This window comes from Thermobia domestica, chromosome 11, assembly GCF_964235325.1.
Source record: "Thermobia domestica chromosome 11, izTheDome1.hap1.1, whole genome shotgun sequence".
NCBI lineage: Eukaryota > Metazoa > Arthropoda > Insecta > Zygentoma > Lepismatidae > Thermobia > Thermobia domestica.
The window spans coordinates 17,240,590-17,263,487 of NC_137464.1; the positions used below are offsets into that span (position 1 = coordinate 17,240,590).

The window sequence follows — 22,898 nt, forward strand, 5'->3', positions numbered from 1 at the left end:
ATTACTGTAAATTTAAAATTCGTCGGAGAAATTATGTAAATGTCTTTACTTCTGGTAGAATTAATAGCAGTAGTATTATAATAATATTTTCTTCGTACTCAAATTGGTTTTAAAATCAGTTAGAAAGAAGTTAGGCTTGTTACGAATTGTTCTAATGGTAAGTTCAGACATATTGATTTGGCAATATAATCATAACTGATTCAACACCAAAGCGGTATAATCATAACTGTTTCAAAGAACAGGTAAAAGTAAAAATTTACCTTTGACATTCGTGGTGCTCACCCTGTATATGAGTTTCATGTTTTTACATGAATTTTTTCAAGTTGTATTGGGAACACTGTGAAGATAATAATAATAATAATAATAATAATAATAATAATAATATTAATAATGAACGAAGAGTTAGAAGGTAACAGGGATAGGGTGGAAAGTAAATATCTTCTATCTTAAATAGCTCCAGATGTATTTCTCCTTGTTACTAAATTAAGTTCAACCTGTCTACGAACATGGTTATACTTGTCAAAAATTGATACACCATTATGGATACCTTCAGTATCGCTTCGTAGAAGTCTCCATCCTTATTGCAGGATATGCTTACTGTTCAAATTAGTAATCGAGAAGATACCTGGACTCGTGTTACAGTAGAATTAAGGCGTATTTATTTTCCATTGTATCCCTGATAACCTTTAAATTTTTCTTTATCGTTTTGACAATGCTTTCAAGTGCATTCAAGTGCTTTCAAGTTTTTTGCAAAGTGAAATTTTGAAACGTAAAACATATATTTGTAGCAACAGGAATAAAAATATATTTATTGTCCAACATATTATTGTTTGAAATTACTCTAGAATATTGAAGAAATTGAACATAATAATCTTGTGATGTTGATTCCTAGTATATTATTTCCGGAATGAGATTTTGAATGGTAAGATAGTGTTGCTTATTCTTTTTCAGTTGGTTTTCATTTCGATGGGAGCTTCACGTTCTCAAAAGAAACGTGATTCCAGTGAGTCTCCATCAGTGTTACCTCCGCCGCCTCGGGAGTATCTGCCAACCATTTTGTTGCTGCAGCCTCAATACTTCGAGCAGCTGTTTCAGCTAATGCAAACACTAAGCTCCATGAAGACTACCGATCGAGGAGGGGTACGTTATTTTATATAGATTGTACCTAGGTACATCTTATATAATTGGATTTAAAAGAAAAAGTTTAAATTACTTTTTTTGGGACTTGATTGTTTTACAATATTTAAAATTGAGTCAGTAATAATAATTTATTTGTAATATAGTTTTACGGGTGCTAATATCGAAATGAAGTTTCCATATTGCTGTGTCCCAAAGAATTGATTGGAATGTTTCTTAGATTTGACATTGGTACATTAGGATTAAGCGACGCCTGTTTAAAAACAATGAGAAATGAAATTGAGAGTTTGTTTTAGAAAAGATGAGTTGAGAGTGATTTTTGGGTGAAGGGTAGGAAAGGAAATAAACACAAGGTTTTACAATATTTGTTGATTTTCCACGTTTCTGCGATGTTTTGCATTGTTTAGACTGGTTTAGATGATCTTGTTTTACCTTAGCGTGTAGAAGCCAATGCGTCTGAATAAATTAGCCTAAGGATGGCTGAATTTCAGATTCGCGGTATTGCTCGTTAACTGAAGCAATGTTGACAGACTGTAAGTAAGAACGACTATTTGTCTTATCTGATTGATATTCGATTAACTCTCTAGCCACAGGGCTAGAATCTCCGTAAGACTGAAACTTAAGTTTTAAAATCGACCGACGGAATAACTCTCCGCAACAAATCTCTCCGGCTATCTTACTTTGGCTGACTCCAACAGCTAACTCCAACTATCTCCATCTAACTCCCTGCTTCCGGGTTGTTGAGGGTTTTAAAGACCTAGTTTCTTTGATGCTCTGCTGATTAGATGAGTCTCGTGTCGACAGGCGTTTGACGTAAGGAAGGATAGACAATTGGGAAAAGGAACACTCTCAGCTTTATTACATAAAATGTACATTAACACAATTACTTACATAACATAAACAATACACAATTTCAATTTTGCAAGAAAAACATTAGACAGTAGAAGAAAGCATAACCTGAATAAATCTATTACTAAGACCAAATCTTCCGTGTTCGTTATTCTCAATTCTGACAAAACAGTTTTATGTATCTGAATGAAAAATAAAACTCACAACAATAATGTCAATTTCCGTGGGATGAGTAAAGTTTCTCTTTTTTCAATCAATCGATAGGGAGATCAGTTCTAATCAATAGCCAATAAACACTGATATCTTTACAATAGTACATGCTGAGTATCAATATTTTGTAGAAAATGCATTACCTCTTTGTATGTTATATATATTTTCTACATAATTTAAGATAATATGCCTCCTATTCACTTGTAAAACATTAATTTCTATAAACGTAGTAAATGCGAATAATCTTGCGGGGTTTGGTGGAACAATTTGTGGCAAACTGTTTTCTCTGTCGTATCATGCGCTAGAACTAGAAAGGAATTTGAGTTCTTCCGTGTGAGTTCTTTACTGTAGAAACAAAACTTGCAATTAGATCTTGTCTTGTTCTAATCTACCCAGTCGGAATGTCACCTATTTCTGTAAAATCTTGTTCTATGTTATTCTTTCAGTTTCTTGGTATATCCAAAGGTAATTTTACACGTATTTCCAACTAATACTCCATTACATCGTGCGCGTATTTCCCATGCAAGTGACGTGGTGTGTGTATGTGGACGGCTCTTCTACCCATATATATATATATATATATGTTGAAAATATAGGAAGTAAAAATTACAGAATAAGCATTGTAATTGGTGCCGGAAACAGGTTAAACAGATATTGAATTAGCAAAAATACGAAATAACGAAGTCGATATTATAGCAGGCAAAGAAATAAAAATATCTCTAGCAAGATTTGTATGATGGTTTGTTTTGTTTTTAGGTATCATATGTTTCATTGGTTTCATGCACAATATTTTCAGGATATAGCACAAGTACAATGAAATTTGCATTTATTGTTTTCTCTGCAGTCTGTTTAGAAAGAAATTCTGTTTTCAATTAAGATGTACATATACATAAAAGATTTTTATGTTCTTACGAGATAGTAGGAAAAAAAAAAAACACTTCGGAGCATTTAACATCCAATATAGTAAATAATATCACAGTGAAAGTCTAAAATCACAATGGCAAAGTTGGCATTGAAACTCCATCGTCATGTGGAGCTGAGTCTCAATTTTCCGTACATATCTGTAGATTTTAGAGACTAATTTGAAATTCTCTTATGCTGTGTATATCCTCCCTGTTCCTCAATGGACTTTCCATTTTCAAGATGACCCGTCTTGGATATTGAATTCTATTAATGTTCAGATAGTATTTCTGTTTGTGTTTTTATTTTTATTTTTCTATCTTCCACGCAAATGTGCAGATAATATCTGTGTTGCAGGCCATGAAGCACTTTTTGTTGTTTCATTCTGTGGACTTCCCCTGCGATTAAGAAAATGATATGCTAGTATAGTAACTAATGTGTATTGTCTTATTTTAAGGGTAGATATTTTTCTTTTTCTTTCTCTTTTTAACAGAAAGAGAGCTTATATAAGTCAGGTACTGTTCACGTAATAAGTTCTTTGAACTAATGACGAGTCTGATTTTCCATTTAGAAATTCATTTTACTGTTAGAGAGTAGTAAAAATAACCTAAAGTTTGTTGCTTCAAATATTCGACGTGAAATTTACAGAAAAGATTAAGCAGAAAAGCATGTTGCGGCGCTAAGTGCTTTGTTATCCATTGATCTGCATTTTGTAATTGATTATATATCATCATTGATTGCACTTTGTGATTATGGTCTGTTATAAAACATTCTCTTTTCTATTTGTTGCAGCACTCTATTCCTCACACAAAAGCTCAAGTACTATCGCGACGAGTGTGGGACATCCTAATGCTTCTTCCAACCAACCCTAAACTTCTTCAAGGATTTCAGGAGTTGGGATCTGCAGATGCAGCTCTTCATGAGCTCTTAGATCCTGCCAGCCCACAGAAACTAATGTACTCATTGTACATCGTAGAGTCCTTGAGTCGGCCGTCAAGTACAAAGAAAAGTAAACAAGTAAGTTTTTTTTTTTTTTTTTTTTGTATTATTTTAAAATTTTCTAAGAGCAATAAATTATCTTGAGTTTAATGTACGTGCATTGGGAAGGATTTGCTTGTTTCTGTCTTGATGCCGCTATGTGCTTAAAAGATTTTTCGTAGGAGCAAAATAAGGACTTTATAATATCGTCGCAGCTGACTAAATATGGATTTTCAACTATGGCCCCGAAACAAAACAGCAGTCGACAGTATGGAGTATTCAAAATGAAACTCCGCCTTCGAAAGTTAAACGAGCATGGAGCATAGATAAAGTTATGGTGGCATCTTTTTTTCTATAAGATCGGCCGTATAGCAACTACACAGTTAGATGATCAACATACGGTGACAGCAGAGTGGTATTTTACTTATTGCCTTCCGCGTGTCTTTGAAACTGAAAGGTCTGCCCACCAAAAGTCTCCACTGTCTTACTTTCTTCTTCATTACGGAAATGCACGGCCACACACAACAACAAAAACTTTAGAATTTCTATAGGAAAATGTAGTCCACATTCTATAGCACCCTACTTATTCTTCAGATTTAGCTTCGTGTGACTTTGCTTTCTTCCCAAAACTCAAGAGAAAGCGTCGAGGACGCCGGTTTCAAGAAAGTGAAGAGGCTATCGCAGCGTATAATAATGAAATTTCTGATATTCCAAAATCAAAGTTTTAAAAATATTTGACTCGTAGTTTTTAAGAATGCAAAAGTGTATGGATGCTTGCGGGGACTATTTTGAGAAATTAAAGGTTTTATGTAAGTTAATTGATTTTGCAAAGAGTATATGAAAACTTACGGCATGCCCCTCGTAAATAAATTGAATTTCATGATAAAGTTCGTTTGCTAACATATTGTGTATCTCTACTACTATCGTTTTGGCCTTTTTATGTGATTTCTTGAAATATTTAGTTTTAGATCCTTCTTTTGTGTGGTCTTTTATTTCAAACCATTTTGTTTTTGAGTCCTTACAGTTTAAAATATTTGTTTTGCATAACAGGAAAATGTGAGCGGTGATGATGGAAGCTCTGGTGATGGGGACAATGGCAAAAGTACAAAATCAGTTAGTTGGAGCCAATCCTTTGTTCAGCACGGAGGTCTTCAGCATTTATTTAGTATTTTCATGTCCGGTAAGTTGTGAAATGTTAACTTTCAACAATACAAAGATCATTTCTATACATGCTTTGAATTCGATAGACAAGGAAGAAAGAAGAAATAGAAAAGTAACTGGGTTCAGTTAGTTCCATTACATGTTTGACAAAGTCTTTGATTTGGCAATTTTCTAAGATAATTTGACAATGATGCATAATTGGAATTCTGTTTTTTTTTTTTTTTTTTTTTTTTTTTTTTTTTTTTTTTTTTTTTTTTTTTAAAGCGAAAGATCCAATATGTTTCAATAAAAATTTTCTTGTAGGCCTTATATCTAGAGAACTGCATATAGTGTAGCTAAACTCAAAAGTATCAGTTAACTCAGTGTGATGTGCTTATTCCGTAGAAAATATGAAAACTCGATTTAGGGGCCGTTCAAAAATTTTGTGGTCCCTGATTCAGAAACTAATTATTCGCCAAGATCGCAATCTTTTGATCCAGTTTTGTTTTTTCCTAATTTTCTTGTTAAATTTTTCCCTTAATTTCACTGTTCTAAGTTTATTAGTCATGACATAGCAGCAGGCAGGCAGGCTGTTGAAATTATTTCAGCATTGAACTGTACAGAACGATTATAGATGTATGAATCAGGCTACTATCTTGTTGAATAAGTTTATCTCATACTATTTTATTGTCATGAAATTTGTATTGAGCATAGGGACTGACTGATTGTTTCGTTTATATATTATGATAATTTTACATAAAAGCTCAAATTACTTGATGTATTTGTCAGGGGCGTATGAAAGGTGAAATTGTTATTATGTTGTGTCGTTTTGTAGGGGTTCTTCAGCGGAAAGAAGAAGGAAGCGAGTGGCATCAAGATTGTCTTGCGTCACTACTGAAACTTCTTTATCAGTTGGGCATTGTGACGGAGACGAGTGAAAAGGCTAGTGAGGGATCATCAGATCTACAAGATAGTCATCGGAAGAGACCACGGCGTTTTAGGAAAGGCAGCAGCGATAAATTAATTATTTTTAAATTAAATGAGGTGAGTGAATGTCAGAATATCAGAATTATTCCGTACAAAATGCAATTAAAATGTGTCTCAAAAAAAAAATTGTCTTTAAAGTATTCATATATTTATTATATTATTATTATTATTATTATTATTATTATTATTATTATTACTTCTGTTTTCTTTGTCCTTCATGTTTGGAGAAAGTCACAGGGTAAGTGATTGAATATATGCAGGACTGCGAATTTCGTTTTTTACTGAACAGTAAATGTATTGTTTTCCACATAGAAGTTTTTTTGTTCAAATTATCTCTTAAATGTATGTGCATTTGCTTCTCATGATAATTCAATAAACAAAAAGCAATATAGTATTTTTAAATGTTCACTGGTCGTGCTGCCATTCTTTATTATTATTACTCGTATTATTTATAATACAGAAATAAGGATTCAGATTTAGTATTACAATTTAAAGTTACTATTAAAATAATAGGGTAAGGTAAAAATCATCAAGATTCAAAAGCAGTTGGTAGAAACCATATTGATACCAGTGGGCTGTGGGTTTGCTGCTTCCTCTCAGATTTTCTGTGTTACGACCTAAATCGTGCGCAGAATCTTGGATTCGATTATCGAAACCACATCTTCTGGGGTATTGTAATCATGGGATGTTACATTATATATCTCATTTATTTCAATGTATTGTTTACGATGTCAATTTGCAAAGTATCTAGTCATTGCTAAGAAAAATGGTTCGCGCCGCCTCGATGTAACCTGGTGACCAAGTAGAGGGAACCTTCATGCATGTGAATGGACAGTCACAGACCTATTAAACTGCTTACTGATGGTATACAAAGACTGCAATAGTATACGACTGAACTGGCATTCGAACCGGGGTTACCGTGCCCATGCATCGACTACTGTGATGCCCAATACACTTCCTGAATAGTCAGACATTCAAGCACTCTTAAAGTTGGTGCCCAAGCATTCAGACCACATGGACTTACTTGTAAACTAGACTCTGTGAAGTGAATATATTCATAATAATCGAGGACGCAGAGTAACCAATTTGCCTTAGATTTTACAAGAAACTTTCGAATGACTGAAGACTGGACAATATAATGGTCAAAACGCAAATTTAAGTGTGGTAAGCCGTTTTAGAGGTCATAGCAAAATAAGACCGTGTTGACTTATTTTGATTGTGATGGTGTTGCCAATCACAAGTTTTACCCCTCGAAGTCCAAAAATTATGGAATACCACTTAGATGTTCTTTTCTGACTGAGAGTTACAATACAAGGAAAGAGAAAAGTGCACCCAATTGTCCATCGTATCTCTTGTAGAGTTTGTGACAAACCAGCAAGTAATCTGTTTGAACTAGCTCCCCTGCAACTTAGATTTGTCACCTTGCAACTTCGGGCATTTCAGTAAACAAGAACCACATTTGAATGGCGAGAGATTTCAAATCATAAATACGATTGAAAAGAGCATGACGAAGGTGCTAGTAGTGATCCCAAAATGGAATTGGGAAGAAATGCATGAGGTTTCAAGGTCCCTAGTAGGACTAAAGTGTCATGATCCTAGACACACTGTACCTTGTTTCATACTATTCGACTGGATACTTTTGGAACAAACTTCTTATTTGGCGTAGTAATATCAGATAACTAGAGTGTGTGTGTGTGTATGTAAAGGTGATAAAGCATATTAACGATATTTTTTTCATTTCTTTTAAGGTCATGTTGCGCATGATGGATGTAAATACTGCAGTGGATCGACTGACAAGTATTTTATACGAAGCTTCACTTCCACGCGATCCAAATCACTATAAAACAGGATTTTGGGGTAGAGCACAGGTAAGTTTCATTGATAATAGAAATAATGTATTTATGAGGCACCCCCCCCCCCTCCCTCCAAAAAAAAATCCACGTGGTAGCGCTGCACACAATTCCTATACCTTTCAAGTGGAAAAAAATAACGTATTGGGGTTTCCTCTTGAAGTATGCTGATTGTGACCGCTACAGTTAAACTGGTACTTTATTGGTGAATGAAAACAGGTCAGATGTGGGACGCCCTCCAAACAGCGTTGTATAGGCTGTATGCTATATACTTGTAGGGCTGTATACGAGGATGGATTGGAAAATTCGTGGCCTGACCTACAAAATTAGAGAATATTTGGATAAGTTATGTTGTATTTTTCACCGAGGTCACGCCACTTCTCCGGCAACGCTTCTATACTACTTTTAAAAAATGATTCCTCGGGCTTTGTAAAATATCACAGTACAGCACTTTTCACCTCTGCATCCGAAGAAAATCGCTGATTCCCTAAAAACTTTTTCAGGTTTCTAAACAAGTGAAAGTTCGAGAGGACCAGACCAAGCGAATAGGACGGGTGCGGTAACGTTGGAACCCACAGGAATGAATTTCTGCAATGGATGCAAGGGACGTGTGAACGCGTGCATTGTTCTGGTGAAACACCTTTCTTCACAGCATTCCTGGCCTTTTAATTCTGATTTTCTCACGTTAACGTCGCTGAAGGGTGCAGTAGTACTCAGAATTGACAGAAAACAATCAGAATAATGCCCCTAGCATCCCAAAAAATTGATGCCATAATCTTGTTTGGCTACAAAACTTGTTTGACTTTCTTTGGGATAGGACATCCAGGTCGGTTCCGTTTCTTGGATTTTGTTTTGATTCCGGTGTATGATGGCGTACCCATGTCTCGTCCATAATCACAAAAAAGCCAAACTCCTCCAGATCACTTCCAAACAGTTCCAAACAATCACGGGAAAGGGTGGGTCGATTGCATTTGTGCTCAACTGAAAGCAATTCGGGTACCCATCTCGCGGACACATTAGAAAATTCTAATTCTTTTACGATAATGATTTGTGCTCGCTCGTAGGAAATCCCACAATCTCAACTATCTCTCGGATTTGGTTCTTCGGTCATTCACAGATTTTATTGACATTTTCTGTAGTGGTCGACATTGAAGGCCTGCCACTGCGGGATCATCTTCCATGCTGTTTCTGCCACGCTTAAATTCAGCTACCTACTTTTTCATCATGGGATACGAGGGCGCGGAGTCTCTTAGTGTCTCTACTGTGTCCATAGGAATTTCGTGTGGTGTTAAGTCCTTTTTATACAAGTACTTAATGACAGATCGATGCTCGATTTTCTCCATGTAACGAATTCCCGTCGACTTGACACCTTATAAAATCCTCACCTGAAACAATAGATAAATGAAATTTTACACCGTGACTCCAATGAATATAGCTACACAGCTAATGTATACAAACAAAATAATTGCTTCCTTCCTAGTCAGGCCACGAACTTTCCAATCCATCCTCGTATAATTAACTCCATATTCAAGAATTCATTTTAACTTCATATTCAAGAATTCATTTTAACTTCATATTCATATTCAAGAATTGATATTGTAATTGTTATCTAGTTGAACAATTCCTTGTTACCATGCTCATTATTCATACGTGCATGTCCATAGTTCGGTAGTCAGATGAAACATTAAAATTTCAGTATCAATATATCATTGTATAACAAGTGATACAATCCAATATGTTTCCTCCTTTTCCTTTATGACGTAATGTTTCTTTATTCTAAATAGATTTAAATAAAACCACTCATATATTTTTCAGGTTGTTCATTATGCCATGGCCTTGCTCGTCTCATGGATTCATTCAAGTCAGGATGTGCGAGAAGCTCTGTTCTCGGCTCCCAATTTCGCTACGTGGCTCCAAAGACTGGTGCTTGAGGATCCAGAACCTGCTGTGCGAAAGGAAGTTTGCACAGCTCTGTACAGACTGTGTTTAGGAACTTCAGCGAACAGCCCTGTTGGACCAAATTTAACAGCTCCGATGTTAGTACACCTCTTAGAGTATCTTTCGTTGGCAGAGAGCATGAGGCCGCAGAAATTTGAGGTATGTTTGAAGTTGTATTATTATTATTATTTCGATAGACAGACCAAACATATTCACAATGAAACCACATGTACCCATGTTTCAATGTAAAAAATGAGACGTTCAAGACATTTCTTCCAGTGCGACACCAGTTTTAGTATATCGTGTTCAGAAAACTCAGTTTACTGACCATATAAACACCTGCTAGTGCCTATTAAACTTATTCACCCCATATATATATATATATATACTAGTAAAAGGAAGAAACAACCAACTTTTTATTTTACACATCAAAACCTCTGTAGGTGCGAATTCTAACGCAGAGAGTGAAAAAGTGATTGACTGGACCCGAACTCGAACCCGGGACCTTCGGCATAGCGCGCTGATGCGTTAACCACTACTCCACCCAGTCTGTTTCCCAGAACAGCCACTCACACACTCACTCTTTCACTCTCGAGGTCGATGCTCTTATCTCGGACCACAAGAGTGAGAGAATGAGTGCCTGTTCTGGGAAGCGGACTGGGTGGTGTAATGGTTAACGCATCGGTACGGTATGCCGGAGATCCCGGGTTCAAGTCCCGTTCCAGTAAGTCACTTTTTTACTCTTTGCTTTATTTTTCACCCCAGTTGAATTGTTAAGCGCCCATAAATCGTTTTAGCAGATCTAAGAGATGAAAATGTGAAGAATTCGGTCTATATTGTAGGTGAGAGCTGGGCACTTTCTGTCCAGTAGCAATTTTGGTACGAACGTAATTCAACAGTATTAGGGGCTAGCATGAAGCAGTCTGATATTTGTTGGACATTTTATACAAAAGGCACGACGCAATTCTTTTAATGTATTAGCGTAGGTGGTTTCAGTCTCAGGTGTATTAAATTACAAGGAGAATGGTTTGTATGTCCCAGAACACCTGACAGTAGGACTTGTTAATCAGAGGAGTGATTCTGAATTTCTTAATCGAGAAATCGGAAATAGTTTTATACAATACTGGACTACTTTGTTTAGGAAATACGAGGAGCGCCCAGGACCAGATAGTCCTAAAACGTGAGGAACCCGGCCTCGAGCTTAATAAACCGAGCATGAATTGTAGTATACGTAGACAGCATGCTAAAGTCCGAGTTTGAGCGACCCCGAATCTTTAGTGAGCGCGAGTTCAATGAGGTTATCTTTTACGCTTCTAGGCTTATAAAGCAAGTCTCAGCTTCTAGTCAGTTTAGCGCATGTTTAAAAGATGTATACTGGTAGGAGATAAAAAGGTAAACATGCAAAATACAAGACAAAGCTTTAAATCTTCTATTGTAAAGCGAATTCAAGATTTATTGGTATTGTTAGGTAGAATTACTAGAATATTACCGAACTAGACTCTGGTTTTGTCTGTTTGCATTAATAAATTACCCCCAAGTCCTACTCGGCCTTAGAATCGAAGGTATTAATGAGCACGAGTGTTATTGAGGATAGCGAGCCCAAACGAGTGAGAGTCTGAGCTAACGCGAACCTCACTGAGATTTGTGAACGCAACCCCATTGAGGATAGTAAGCCTAAAATAGCGTCAGCATCATTGACATTAGTGAACATAATCCCAGTGAGAATAGTGAGCCTGAAGGAGCGTGAACATCATTGATATTAGTGATCGCGGGTTTTCCTTGGGATAGTGAGCCTGAAATAGCGTGAGCCTCACTGAGATTAGTGAGTCAACTTTCATTGAGGATCGTGAGCGTAATTGAGAGTCAGTGAGCACAAGTCGCGTTGAGGATAGTGAACTTGAGATAGCGTGACCCTCATTGATATTAGTGAGCGTGAAGGTAGTGGGCCTGTGATATTTGTACGTTATTTGATTCCATGTTATTCAGATCTACATACATACATATATACTTCAAATAAGAATTATTTATTGCCAACAGGTGCTTCATCAGCAAGTAGAAGATGGAAAGGAGCCATACGGACCAGCATGCAGAGACTACTTCTGGCTTTTATGTAGACTCGTTGATAGTCTATCTGACGATCTTATAAAAGGTATATACGAAATTATTATTATTATCATTTAATTGTTTGTAGATTTAGTTCTTTAAAATATATTTGAGTACACTTGTTCATTGAGAAAAGAAAACAAAAGCGTATTTACATGAAAATAAATACAAGTGTATTTCAGTGAACTCAAAAATTAATATTACAACCTCTTCTACACAAACCTTTGTGTTGTGTAGTTAAGTTTAAGCAAATATATACTAAATGTTAAACTTTCTCTGACAGCTGTTAACATTGTTAAGTTGCAGGGTGTCTATCGGTCACGAAAGTCATGAAAAAGTCACGAAATCAGAAAACGGTCATGAAAGTCAAGAAAAAGTCACGAAATTTAGCTTTTGGGTCACGATTTTTTTTTTTTTTTTAATATACGTGTAGATAGGAAAATTTTGTTCTATAAAACGTGTTCTATTCACTATCAAAAATATTTCTGGTCGGTTTTAGATGCTACCAAATCGCAAACAAACCACGCTTCTATCGCATGCATGAAAATTCGGCCCAGTTTGCACCCAAATTCGCTCTTGAGAATGTTACTAAATTTTATGGTTTAGAAAGGAAAAGGTCACGAAAGTCACGAAATTTCATTTTCGAATTTTAGTAGACATCCTGACAGGGTTCCAGGTTCGATTTCTGGCGGAAGAGCCTTCTAATTCGAACGCTTTATTTTATGGTGGTTCGGATTCCACCTTAAACTGTGGTGCACTTGCTGAAAAAGGCGTTAAACCCAAACAAACCCATTGTAGGAACGGTGTCTATCGGTTACGAGTCACGAAAGTCATGAAAAAGTCACGAAATCAGAAAACGGTCATGAAAGTCAAGAAAAAGTCACGAAATTTAGCTTTTGGGTCACGATTTTTTAAAATCTGTACAAATATAAGTATAGACCGGAAAATTTTGTCCTATAAAACGTGAAAATTCATCACCAAAAATGTCTATGGTCTGCTTTAGACGCTACCAAATCGCAAATAAAGTACGCTTTTATCGCATGCATGAAAATTCGGCCCAATTCGCACCTAAATTTGCTCTTGAGAATGTTACTAAATTTATGGTTTGCGAAAGAAGAGGTCACGAAATTTCGTTTTGAAATTTTAGTAGACACCCTGAGAAAGAACAAAAATTCCCAAATTCGTAATCTTAACATTATTCGTACAATTGCAGTGTTTAAAAACAGGGTGGAAAAAAATCATGATTTTTTAAAAAAAAATCATTTTTGTTGATTTTTTTGATTTAAATCAAATCTTTCTCCTCGTATAATACAAGTCGCGAACTGAAGAAAAAGCATTAGGAATTAGTATCAAATGCTAATTATGCCATTTAACTGAAAGTACTGGGGTTAAATTTTGAATTATCCCCAATCGTTAACCTATATCAATCCCAAACATTGTTTCTTAACCCTTTTAAATTATGGCTCTTTTTAAACGTAAATTAAAGACTTTCAGTCAAGTAGCTACAGCATCATCCCTATTTATCCTAGAATCATGGTACATACATCACTCTCTTCAGAATAGAATAGCTTTTGAAACCGAAACATTCACATTTCCCTATCATGTCCATGAAGCGGGAAATTTTGAGAGTAATCGGCATTTTTTAAACTTTTTTTTTGTTTATAAATTTTGATCCCCTCTGGATTCCCCTGTGTTAACGCACAGATCTCAAAATCAACTGGGAAATACTAAGGGGTGTACTAAATGTGTGTACAAAATTTGAAGCTTCTATCTTGAGTAGTAAGGGTGAGGAAACTATTTAACAATGAGCTAAGAACATTCCCACAATGCCCCAGATGACCCGGATGTAATATAACAATTTCCTCAGACATCCCTATTTATCCTAGGATCAGGGTTGGCAAAAAACATGATTTTTATTGAAAAAAAAAAAAAAAAAACAGTTTTTTTGTTTAACCCGGTTTTCTTGTTTAAACCCGGTTTTTTTTCTGGGTTTAAACCAGGTTTTTTTGGTTTAAATAATTTGCTCTACGTACTTATACCACATATGGACAGAAACAAGTTTTTTTTCGCCTTGGCATTATTATGCAACAACCGGGTTATGCTAGAAGGGGTCGCATAAGTCCAAAGTGGAATCCAAACCGCTTCTCGGCTATCATCCGAGAGAAATTATCCTCCGTTTGAACTCGAAACCGGGACTAATTGGCCACAAATGCGACACGTCTGCCGACTCACTCACGAAGGACTCCTGATAAAAAAATACGTTGTACTAATCTTTACATACTTGTTAATATAATTGTCAAGAGTAATTTCAGAAGGAAAAAAGATTATCAGTTGCACAAGTGAAACCATTATACAAAATTACATATGGACAATTTCAAAGTACTGCAGAGTACAGAAGAACTAATTTAGTCCAAGTTAGTTCACTACGACTTTTATTAGCCAAATTAAAGAAATACAACGACTTAATTTGCATATCAGTAAGAAAAGTGAATAACGATACGAATTATTTGAGTCCACTTTGGCTCTGACCCATTTATACATAAATAGTTACAAAAGATACTTCTGATTTCAATAAATGCCTCTCGTAAGGTTTGTATACCCTCCCCCCCAAGTACGGCATTTCAATGTATTTTATCAATAGTAAATATTATTAAAACGAAACAATATTTAGAATTTCTTTGCAATTGCATAACAATAATAACAAACTATAAAAAATCACAAAAGAAACATTCATAAACTTATATATATTTTTAAAAAAGTTGCTTTTGTAGTATAATCTCTTTGAGTAGTGAATGGGGAATTTAGGTCTGAGTATAATACAAATAATATACGGGAGTGAAACGTGATAACCCACAAATGTCATCAAGCTTTTACGAACACTTACACTTTTACGAACATTTTTCGGTTTTTGGTTTAAACCAGCTGCTTTAAACTATGGTTTAAACCAGCCAACCTTGCCTAGGGTCATGATTTGTACATTATTCTCTTCATAATAAAACAAATTTTCAAACAGTACCCTTCAAATGTCTCCGTCATATATCTGGGACGGGTTAATCACGAAAAAAGAATTTTTTTGTTAAAAGTATCCCTTTTTTTTTAAAAAAAAAAAAATTAACCTCTGTGGACCCCTCTCCCTGTTTTAAGGCAGAGATCTGAAAAATATTGAGGGGTACACTGAGTAAATGTGCAAAATTTCAGTCTTGTAGGTGCAAAAGTAAGCCCGCGAAAAATAATATTCCCCAAATACCCCATATTCCCGTATAAAACAGGATCTCAGGTAACAGTTTCCTGAGACATCCCTATTTATCCTAGGAGCATAGTACGTACATCATTTTCTTCAGAATAGAACAGCCTTTCAAACGGTACCATTCATATGTCTCCATCTGAGGCGAGAAAATCACGAAAAAAACTATTTTTGTTAAAATATTATTTTTTTAAAACATTTTTGCCCCTCTGGACCCCGCTGTTTCCACGCAGAGATCTGAAAACATCTGAAAATTATTAAGGGGTGCACTGAACGAGTGTGCAAAATTTGTCTTCTGAATGCAAAATGTAACCCGCCAAAAAATAATACGCGTAACAAAAAATACCTTTTTAAATTTATGACGTTATCACACACTATGCCTCAACGCAGAAAGTTGTGAAAGCATATGTAACGTGTTCTAAAATGCCTCCAGTTTTGAATAAAAGATGTAAAAAGCCTTATTGATATTTTTTAATCGAATAATGAAGATTCTACCCTATTACCTAAAAATAGGTGATATAATTTAAAAGGTTAAGCATTAAGGACAAAGTACAACAACGTTTATCAAAATGACACTTTTTTTAAAAACTCAGAACTAGCTTGTGGCATGAAATACATAAATTTCGCCTGAAGTTATAAAATTAACAAAAAAAAAAAAAAAAAAAAAAGTGTAGGACCCGTCTAAATACGCCCTATTATCTGGGAACAGACAGACACGAAAAAAAAAATCGTCTTAAATGTCGATCCCCTTGGAATAGTTATCGATTTTAAAACCCAAACTCAATGTTACGAAACGAACAATGCAGGATTGCTCCGTTACCTGTTCAAAACGGGATTTTCACTAATCATCCTCTGCATGACACTTGTTTTCATACTATACTGTACATTTGAGTCTCATTGTATTATGATTATTAACTTCCATAATCGAAATAACATAACAGAAACGGGATTTTACTTATTTTCCCTTTAAATTAATTTATTTCGGAATTCGATTTAAATCAACGATTTTTATTTAAAAAATCAAGTGATTTAAATCTTGATTTAAATCGTGATTTAAATCAGACTGATTTAAATCAATCCACCCTGTTTAAAAATATATAAATTTACATTAAACAATATTGGATTGTTTGTGATGATCTCAATTGGAAATATACAGAGTCCGCCAGAAAAATGTATATACTCTTTGTCATTCTGTATTAGGGTACTGACATTGACAATTGTTCTGAAATTTAAGTATGTTGTAGTACGTTTTTTGCCCAACAGATGTCGACGTTGTTTTCAGTTAAAATTATGTTGTAGTACGGCTTTTCGCTCAACAGATGTCGGCACTGTCAGCACAGTTAATGAGATAAGAAAATGGCAGGTGCACTCTTGACGTCCGAGCAGCGTAAGTACGTTTTGAAGTGTTTTATCAGGTTTGGGAATGCCATCGAAGTGCAGCATCAGTGGAGAGGGGAGTTTGGAACTGAACCACCAACCCGTCTAACAATCAAACTCGTTGTTAACAAGTTTGAGACGCATGGAACGACGAGCGGTCGCTGTAGCTACAGCGGTCAATGTATCAATGGAGACCGGTGTAAATGTCTCTGTAATCTTCTGGCGAAGGTTCTCAAGCGTCCCAGCAACGGCCAACATTTTGAACATCTAATGTAAACATATGCTTACTTGAAGGCTTGTAACACATGTTTGAACAATAATTAAATGTAATTAAGAAATATGATATATATAGGTGTTTTTTCTTTCTTGAACAGTGTATACATTTTTCTGGCTAATATTTTTCTGTGTTTTCTCGAGCTCCTTTCATTTTGTGTGATGAGAGATGAATTCATCTAGAATAAAAAGTAATTCTCTGTTCTAAGTAGTTCTAAAGTAGAATAGAGAATGAGAAAGTATTCTGCTGATAATGTTGAAATACTTTTACTGGAATTGTAATTGACATTGTTTTTAATTGCAGAGAGTATCGAAGATCCTCAGGGATGTATCCTAGACATAGATGGATTGGCAAAGAGGGTATCACAAGCAATTCTCAGTAGAGAGTATTTGGAAACAAGACATAATACAGTGGAAGATGATGGTTTAATAGGTTTACTGAATTTAATGACGAATATAGTGAAGCATAATTTACCATTTAAAACAAGTAAAGAAGGGGAGGAGTTCCTTGTGCAGGTATTGCTTTTGTATTTTGTTTAATGTTTATTTGTATGATAAATCTGATTGAATATGCGATTTGTACTGTTTTACCTAGTTTTATAACAAATACGTTCGGACTATTTTTTTTTTCTGGATATTTGTCGATTTGAAATCTTCATTGCAAACTAATGAGATATAGCGTACTACTTAAGAATTGTGATTATGTTACACAGATATTATAGCAAGCAATAAAAATATACGAAACTAACAAGTGGAACGTGGTAACGGACAGAATTTACCAAATAATGAATACAAACTAAATTTATTAAATATGAAATCTGTATTTTCCTTATCAGATCTGGTCTAGAGCATAATTAAAGCTTTTGTGCATGATAGCATAAATCCGACATGCTTCTTCAGAAAGCTAGACTACAAAATCTTTCCAATAACCTTTCTTTATGAAAATTGTACTATTAATTGTCACATTAACTCAACGAATTCTTCAGACGAGAGTGTATGAAACAATATACTTAACTTGCGAGTCACATACAATGTAAAGTTAGTTTCTCTACCTTCTCGGTTTTTCGGAGGTACGTTGTAGTTCATCGAAACTTAGAAAACCAGAAATATGTTGTTCCACTTTAGAACTAGTAATAATCCTAAAATAGAATAATGTAGATGCAGTCGAAGGTGGGCTTTTTGCAACGCTTACTCGATTTTAACTTCATGCCAGCTATTTACTCCTCAACTTTGCGCGCTTAGTTTAAGTTGAGTGATGTTAGAATTAGTTTCTGTTCGCACTTCTTCGTCACCATGCTTAGGTTTTAGGGAGCTGATCAATAGCGCAAAAGATGAAACAAGGTTACGCAAATTGAATAATATTTTATTTTGTATTAATGTTAGTATTTCTTAGTGATTTCTATGGAATGGAGCAAACTTGCCGTTTTTAGACACAAGAGTATGATTTAGTGGGTATAGGAGATACTGTCTTTAGGCACTACTATAGAAAGTCTCATTGCGGAGGGGTGAGAGATCAAGATTTTCGTGTAAATGGGATAATTTGCTGTGTGCGTGCCTGAAAAACCGATTTAGTTAGGTCTAGTTTTCGGGGAGGGTTATTTAGAGCAGTGGTTTTGAACCTTTCGTTACTCGCGAACCGACAAAGACAAGGAGAAATGTTGAGGACCGGAAAAGTAAGAAACAGCACACCCCATTTGTATGTCCAATCCTAGTATTAATTTTATGATAGAATGGCCAAATTGAGCCACTTCATGTGCCATGATATTTGAAACCACGTTTCACTCTCGTATGTCTATTTTATAATTCTCGGTCAGCGGTCGACAGTGGATGTGGAAGCGATACACAGGCTATGGCTCATTAACTGCACAACACTAGGTGAAATTCGGCGGTGTCAATGACATTGTATGGAGTGCAATTTGGAAAAGTGGTCGTAATAACTTCATTTTTTGCGATGGGCGCGTCAATACTACGAAATACATCGATGTATTGCAAAGTAGATTACTACCCTTCTTTCAAACAGGTGAAGCTGTTTAGTTCCTAGATGACGGGATACCATGTCATAGGGCAAGGCTGACCACCCGCTAAGTGAACCAGCAAAATAGTTTCGTTGACCAACGGTTGAAAACCATTGATTTATAGGCTGAGTAGAACGGGAGATAGTTTTAGGAATTCCAGTGAATTAGAGCTTGCGTCAGCGAGAACTCAGAAGGTGATGTATGCTTCAAATATTTTCATGGTTCGTATCTGTTACCTGACGAGGAACAGACACTTCATGTCATTTTTAGTAAAAAGACATAAACACATATGCGAAACAGACGACTCTGCTTATTACAATAATTAACAACTTCACGCCAGTTCATCTAAATTTTGTCACATTCGAATATTATTTTCTTTTTTGTATTGAGATACGTTACTAAGATGACCAATTCAATTTTTTCCTGCAGGTATTTGATTTCCTCTTTGCCCTGCCAAATCCAAGAAAGCGATATTTGCCGAAATGCAAGTCTCAGTTGTCACGTTCGTCTGCTTACGATCTTCTGGTTGAAATGGTGAAGAGCGCTCCAGAGAACTATCGCATTTTGCATCAAAAATTGCTTAGTCAACACCAGCCAGGTAATTAAGATTGTTTACTGTTCGTTTGGTTATTGTTGGTGGAAGTATTAAATTTGAGAAGACAGAAATATTCCCAGAAAATCTGTACACAAGGTGTTTGATCACCGTATAACTCACGCATGAAGAACAGAACATTAAATGTAAGTACTCATGTCATGTATTAAGATGCATTAAGTCATATATTGACTATAATTGTACATTCCTGTTTAGAAAAAAGTAGAAAACCAGATTTTCTCTTCAAACCACTACTATCATCTATATTCGAATGTGTTCTTGTTGAATATATATATATATATATATATTCCATTATAAAATATTGATAATATTAATGGCAGTCAGTACATGTTAAATCACAGTCATTTTGAGTTAAATATTTTTAGTTATTTCTTTTTATGTGTGTGTCTTTGATGTACCTAATGCAATTTTTACTTTCTAATTTTTTTCTGCCTTCTTTTGCTAGTGTTTCATTTATTTGTTTTGGAAGGCTGTTAAAAAAAAACTCGTGTCTTACAATGTTGTTTTTATTCACTTGTATTTGTATATACGTTATATAATATATTTATATACATTATATATATGAAACATTCCAAGTATTAAGGGCAAACTCAGTAAAGGCTTGTTTCCTGAAAATGCGCTCTGAACGGTCAAAATAATCGTCCATTTGTTTCGAAACTATTTTCTAAGGGAAAGAGCAACGATTTCCAAAAACTATACATATAGGTACAAGAACTGGCTGCCACAGAGCAGTTTGGTATTACCTCTCGAGCACATCAAATTCCGAGTGTTCATATTGCACGTAACTTTTGTTGAGATGGCTCTTACTACCTGATATATGTATGTATAATACACAAGTTTTGAAAGTATAATTGCGAATTTAAGTCCAGATAAGATTAGAAATAAATTATACAGGGTGTTTCAAAACAACACCGACAACGTTTGGGAGGTGATTCCTGACAACAAGATAAGACAAAAAGTATAGACCAACCTGGGTGCACAAATGCTTCTTTTCGGAATTATAGACTGCCGAAAACATAAAAAATGAACTTTAAAGGTTCATAGCTCCAAAACTATGGAACCTATCGTAGTCGGATGAAGACTTCACTTAGGAACTAATATGTCTGCTATCCAAAAATACATGTTTCAGAATCCTAAGGAACTCACGCAACAATTGTAATATAGGGAGTTTGGCTACGGGCATATAATTTGAAGTATTCACCAACTACCTCTATAAAAATTGTTGCGGAAGTACAGCAGGATTATGAAACATGGATATTCGGATAGGACACATACTAGTTCCTAAGTGAAATCTTTATCCGACTACGGTAGGTCCCACAGTTTTGGAGCTGTGGACCTGTGGACCTCTAAAGTTAATTTTTTCATGTTTTCGGCAGCCTATAACTCCGAAAGGAAGCATTTGTACATCCAGGTTGGTCTATACTTTTTGTCTTATCTTGGTGTCAGGAATCACCTCCCAAACGTTGTCGGTGTTGTTTTGAAACACACTATATATTTGTTCCAGAGTTGTAGCATATCATGGTGTTTGTTTTACAGCAGTTTATTCCTATTTGTCGAGTTATTCAGAAACTGTAAGAGAAACACTTCTAGAGGAAACTTTACAGTAAATTTTAAAGTTTCTTTTTAAAACCTCATTTTTATACGTTTAAAACGTTCTTGTTGTTGTGACACCTCTTTTTTACAGATTCACATTCGATCTATCCATGGGATTACTGGCCTCACGAAGATGGACGCTCTGATTGTGGCTTTGTCGGCCTTACAAATTTAGGAGCTACGTGCTATATGGCATCATGCATGCAGCATCTGTATATGATGCCACAGGCAAGAATGTCAATTCTGAGGGCAAAATGTGACACAGATAGTAAACATGAACAAACTCTGCGAGAACTTCAGCGAATGTTTGCGTATCTTTTGGTAAGTACTTTCTGTCTACGTAAGTCGTCAAGATATTCATAAAATACAATTAAAACACTTAAACATCTTAGTACACAAGGTGTGATCAAAAAGTGCAGTGAATATAGTTGCACAGTGCCATCTATCGAAGTTGTATCCATTTCAACTAGCAAGTCCGGTGGCCTAAACCTTTGGTACAGTCAGCGTCGAGTTTGAACAAATTGTGACGTGTTAGTTGGTTTCCAGAGGCAAAAGAGTGAAGACGTGTTAAGAGTGTTCGTCGCACGCCAACATTAAGTTTTGTTCTAAGCTTTTTTTTTTTTTTTTTTTTTTTTTTTTTTTTTTTTTTTTTTTAGCTACAGAAACTCACGAAATGTCAAAATCAGTGTATGGTGATGAATCGGTGGCATTGAAGACGAGTGTATGAGTAATTCAAAAGCGGCAAGGAGTCAGTTGATAACGAGCAACGATCGAGACGTCCTTCAACGTCAAAAACATGAAAACATGCAGAAAGTGGCACAAATGATTTGTTCAAACAGGCGAATGAATATTTGAGAGCTTTGCGAAGAACTAAACATTTCGTATGGGTCCATGAAAAGCATTTCAACAGCCGATTAAATGGACACATAACTTCCTTCACCACTAAAAGTGCCATGCCACACCTTGCTTTTGGCCAAAAAAAGTGTTCTTGTCTGCACATCCATCTTACTCGCCAGATTTAGTACCATGCGACTTTTGGCTCCTCCCAAACATTAAAACCGTGCTTAAAGCAAAACGTTTTGACACCATTCCTGACATTGAGAGAGCCACGACAGATTAGCTGAATGTTCTTCCAAAAGAAACCTTCCAGAAATGCTTCCAATCGTGGATTAAATGTTGGGATAAGTGCACTGCTAGCCAACGTCATTACTTTGAGGGAGATTAAATCAAGTTCCATGAACTTTTATTACTTTGTTTCTAATTAAATAAGTCACCGTCCTTACTGATCAAACCTCGTACTTAGATACTGTCAAATTAGAAAAGATTACGCTGGGGGTTCCTTAAAAACAAATTATTTCGCTAGTGCTCTGTTTGTGTTGGATATCTAGTTTCGGGTACGAAAGCAGTGCTTCATAACTGGCGTTCTACGTATGTGGTCCAGGATTCGATTCTAGATGGAAGGACATATTTTCCAATAAAAACATGAATAATGATTCAGATCTCACTTTAGGCTTTTAAATCTCTTTTGTTCTAGTCTCTATGCTGAAAAATACGTTAAACTTCAGTCAGTCAGAAACAACTTCTGAGAAGTCGACTCAAGTATTTCCCATCACTGTGTAATTAAAGCCATTTGATTGTTTTTTCGAAGTTTGGAGGTGTAGTCTAGGCTTAGTTACTAGGAAATGGAGTGC

General features: G+C 35.5%; 1 protein-coding gene across 1 annotated transcript in view; it reads left to right on the top strand.

Moving 5' to 3' along the window:
• Positions 1 to 22,898, top strand: part of puf (ubiquitinyl hydrolase 1 puf) — a 151,054-nt gene that overhangs the window by 62,296 nt on the left and 65,860 nt on the right. Inside the window, exons 19-28 of the mRNA XM_081730121.1 lie at positions 952 to 1,140; positions 3,889 to 4,113; positions 5,125 to 5,254; positions 6,050 to 6,258; positions 7,950 to 8,069; positions 9,867 to 10,148; positions 12,027 to 12,138; positions 17,291 to 17,502; positions 19,431 to 19,599; positions 21,299 to 21,528. Coding sequence (XP_081586247.1) covers positions 952 to 1,140; positions 3,889 to 4,113; positions 5,125 to 5,254; positions 6,050 to 6,258; positions 7,950 to 8,069; positions 9,867 to 10,148; positions 12,027 to 12,138; positions 17,291 to 17,502; positions 19,431 to 19,599; positions 21,299 to 21,528 — 1,878 coding nt within the window. The remainder of the gene's footprint in view (positions 1 to 951; positions 1,141 to 3,888; positions 4,114 to 5,124; positions 5,255 to 6,049; positions 6,259 to 7,949; positions 8,070 to 9,866; positions 10,149 to 12,026; positions 12,139 to 17,290; positions 17,503 to 19,430; positions 19,600 to 21,298; positions 21,529 to 22,898) is intronic.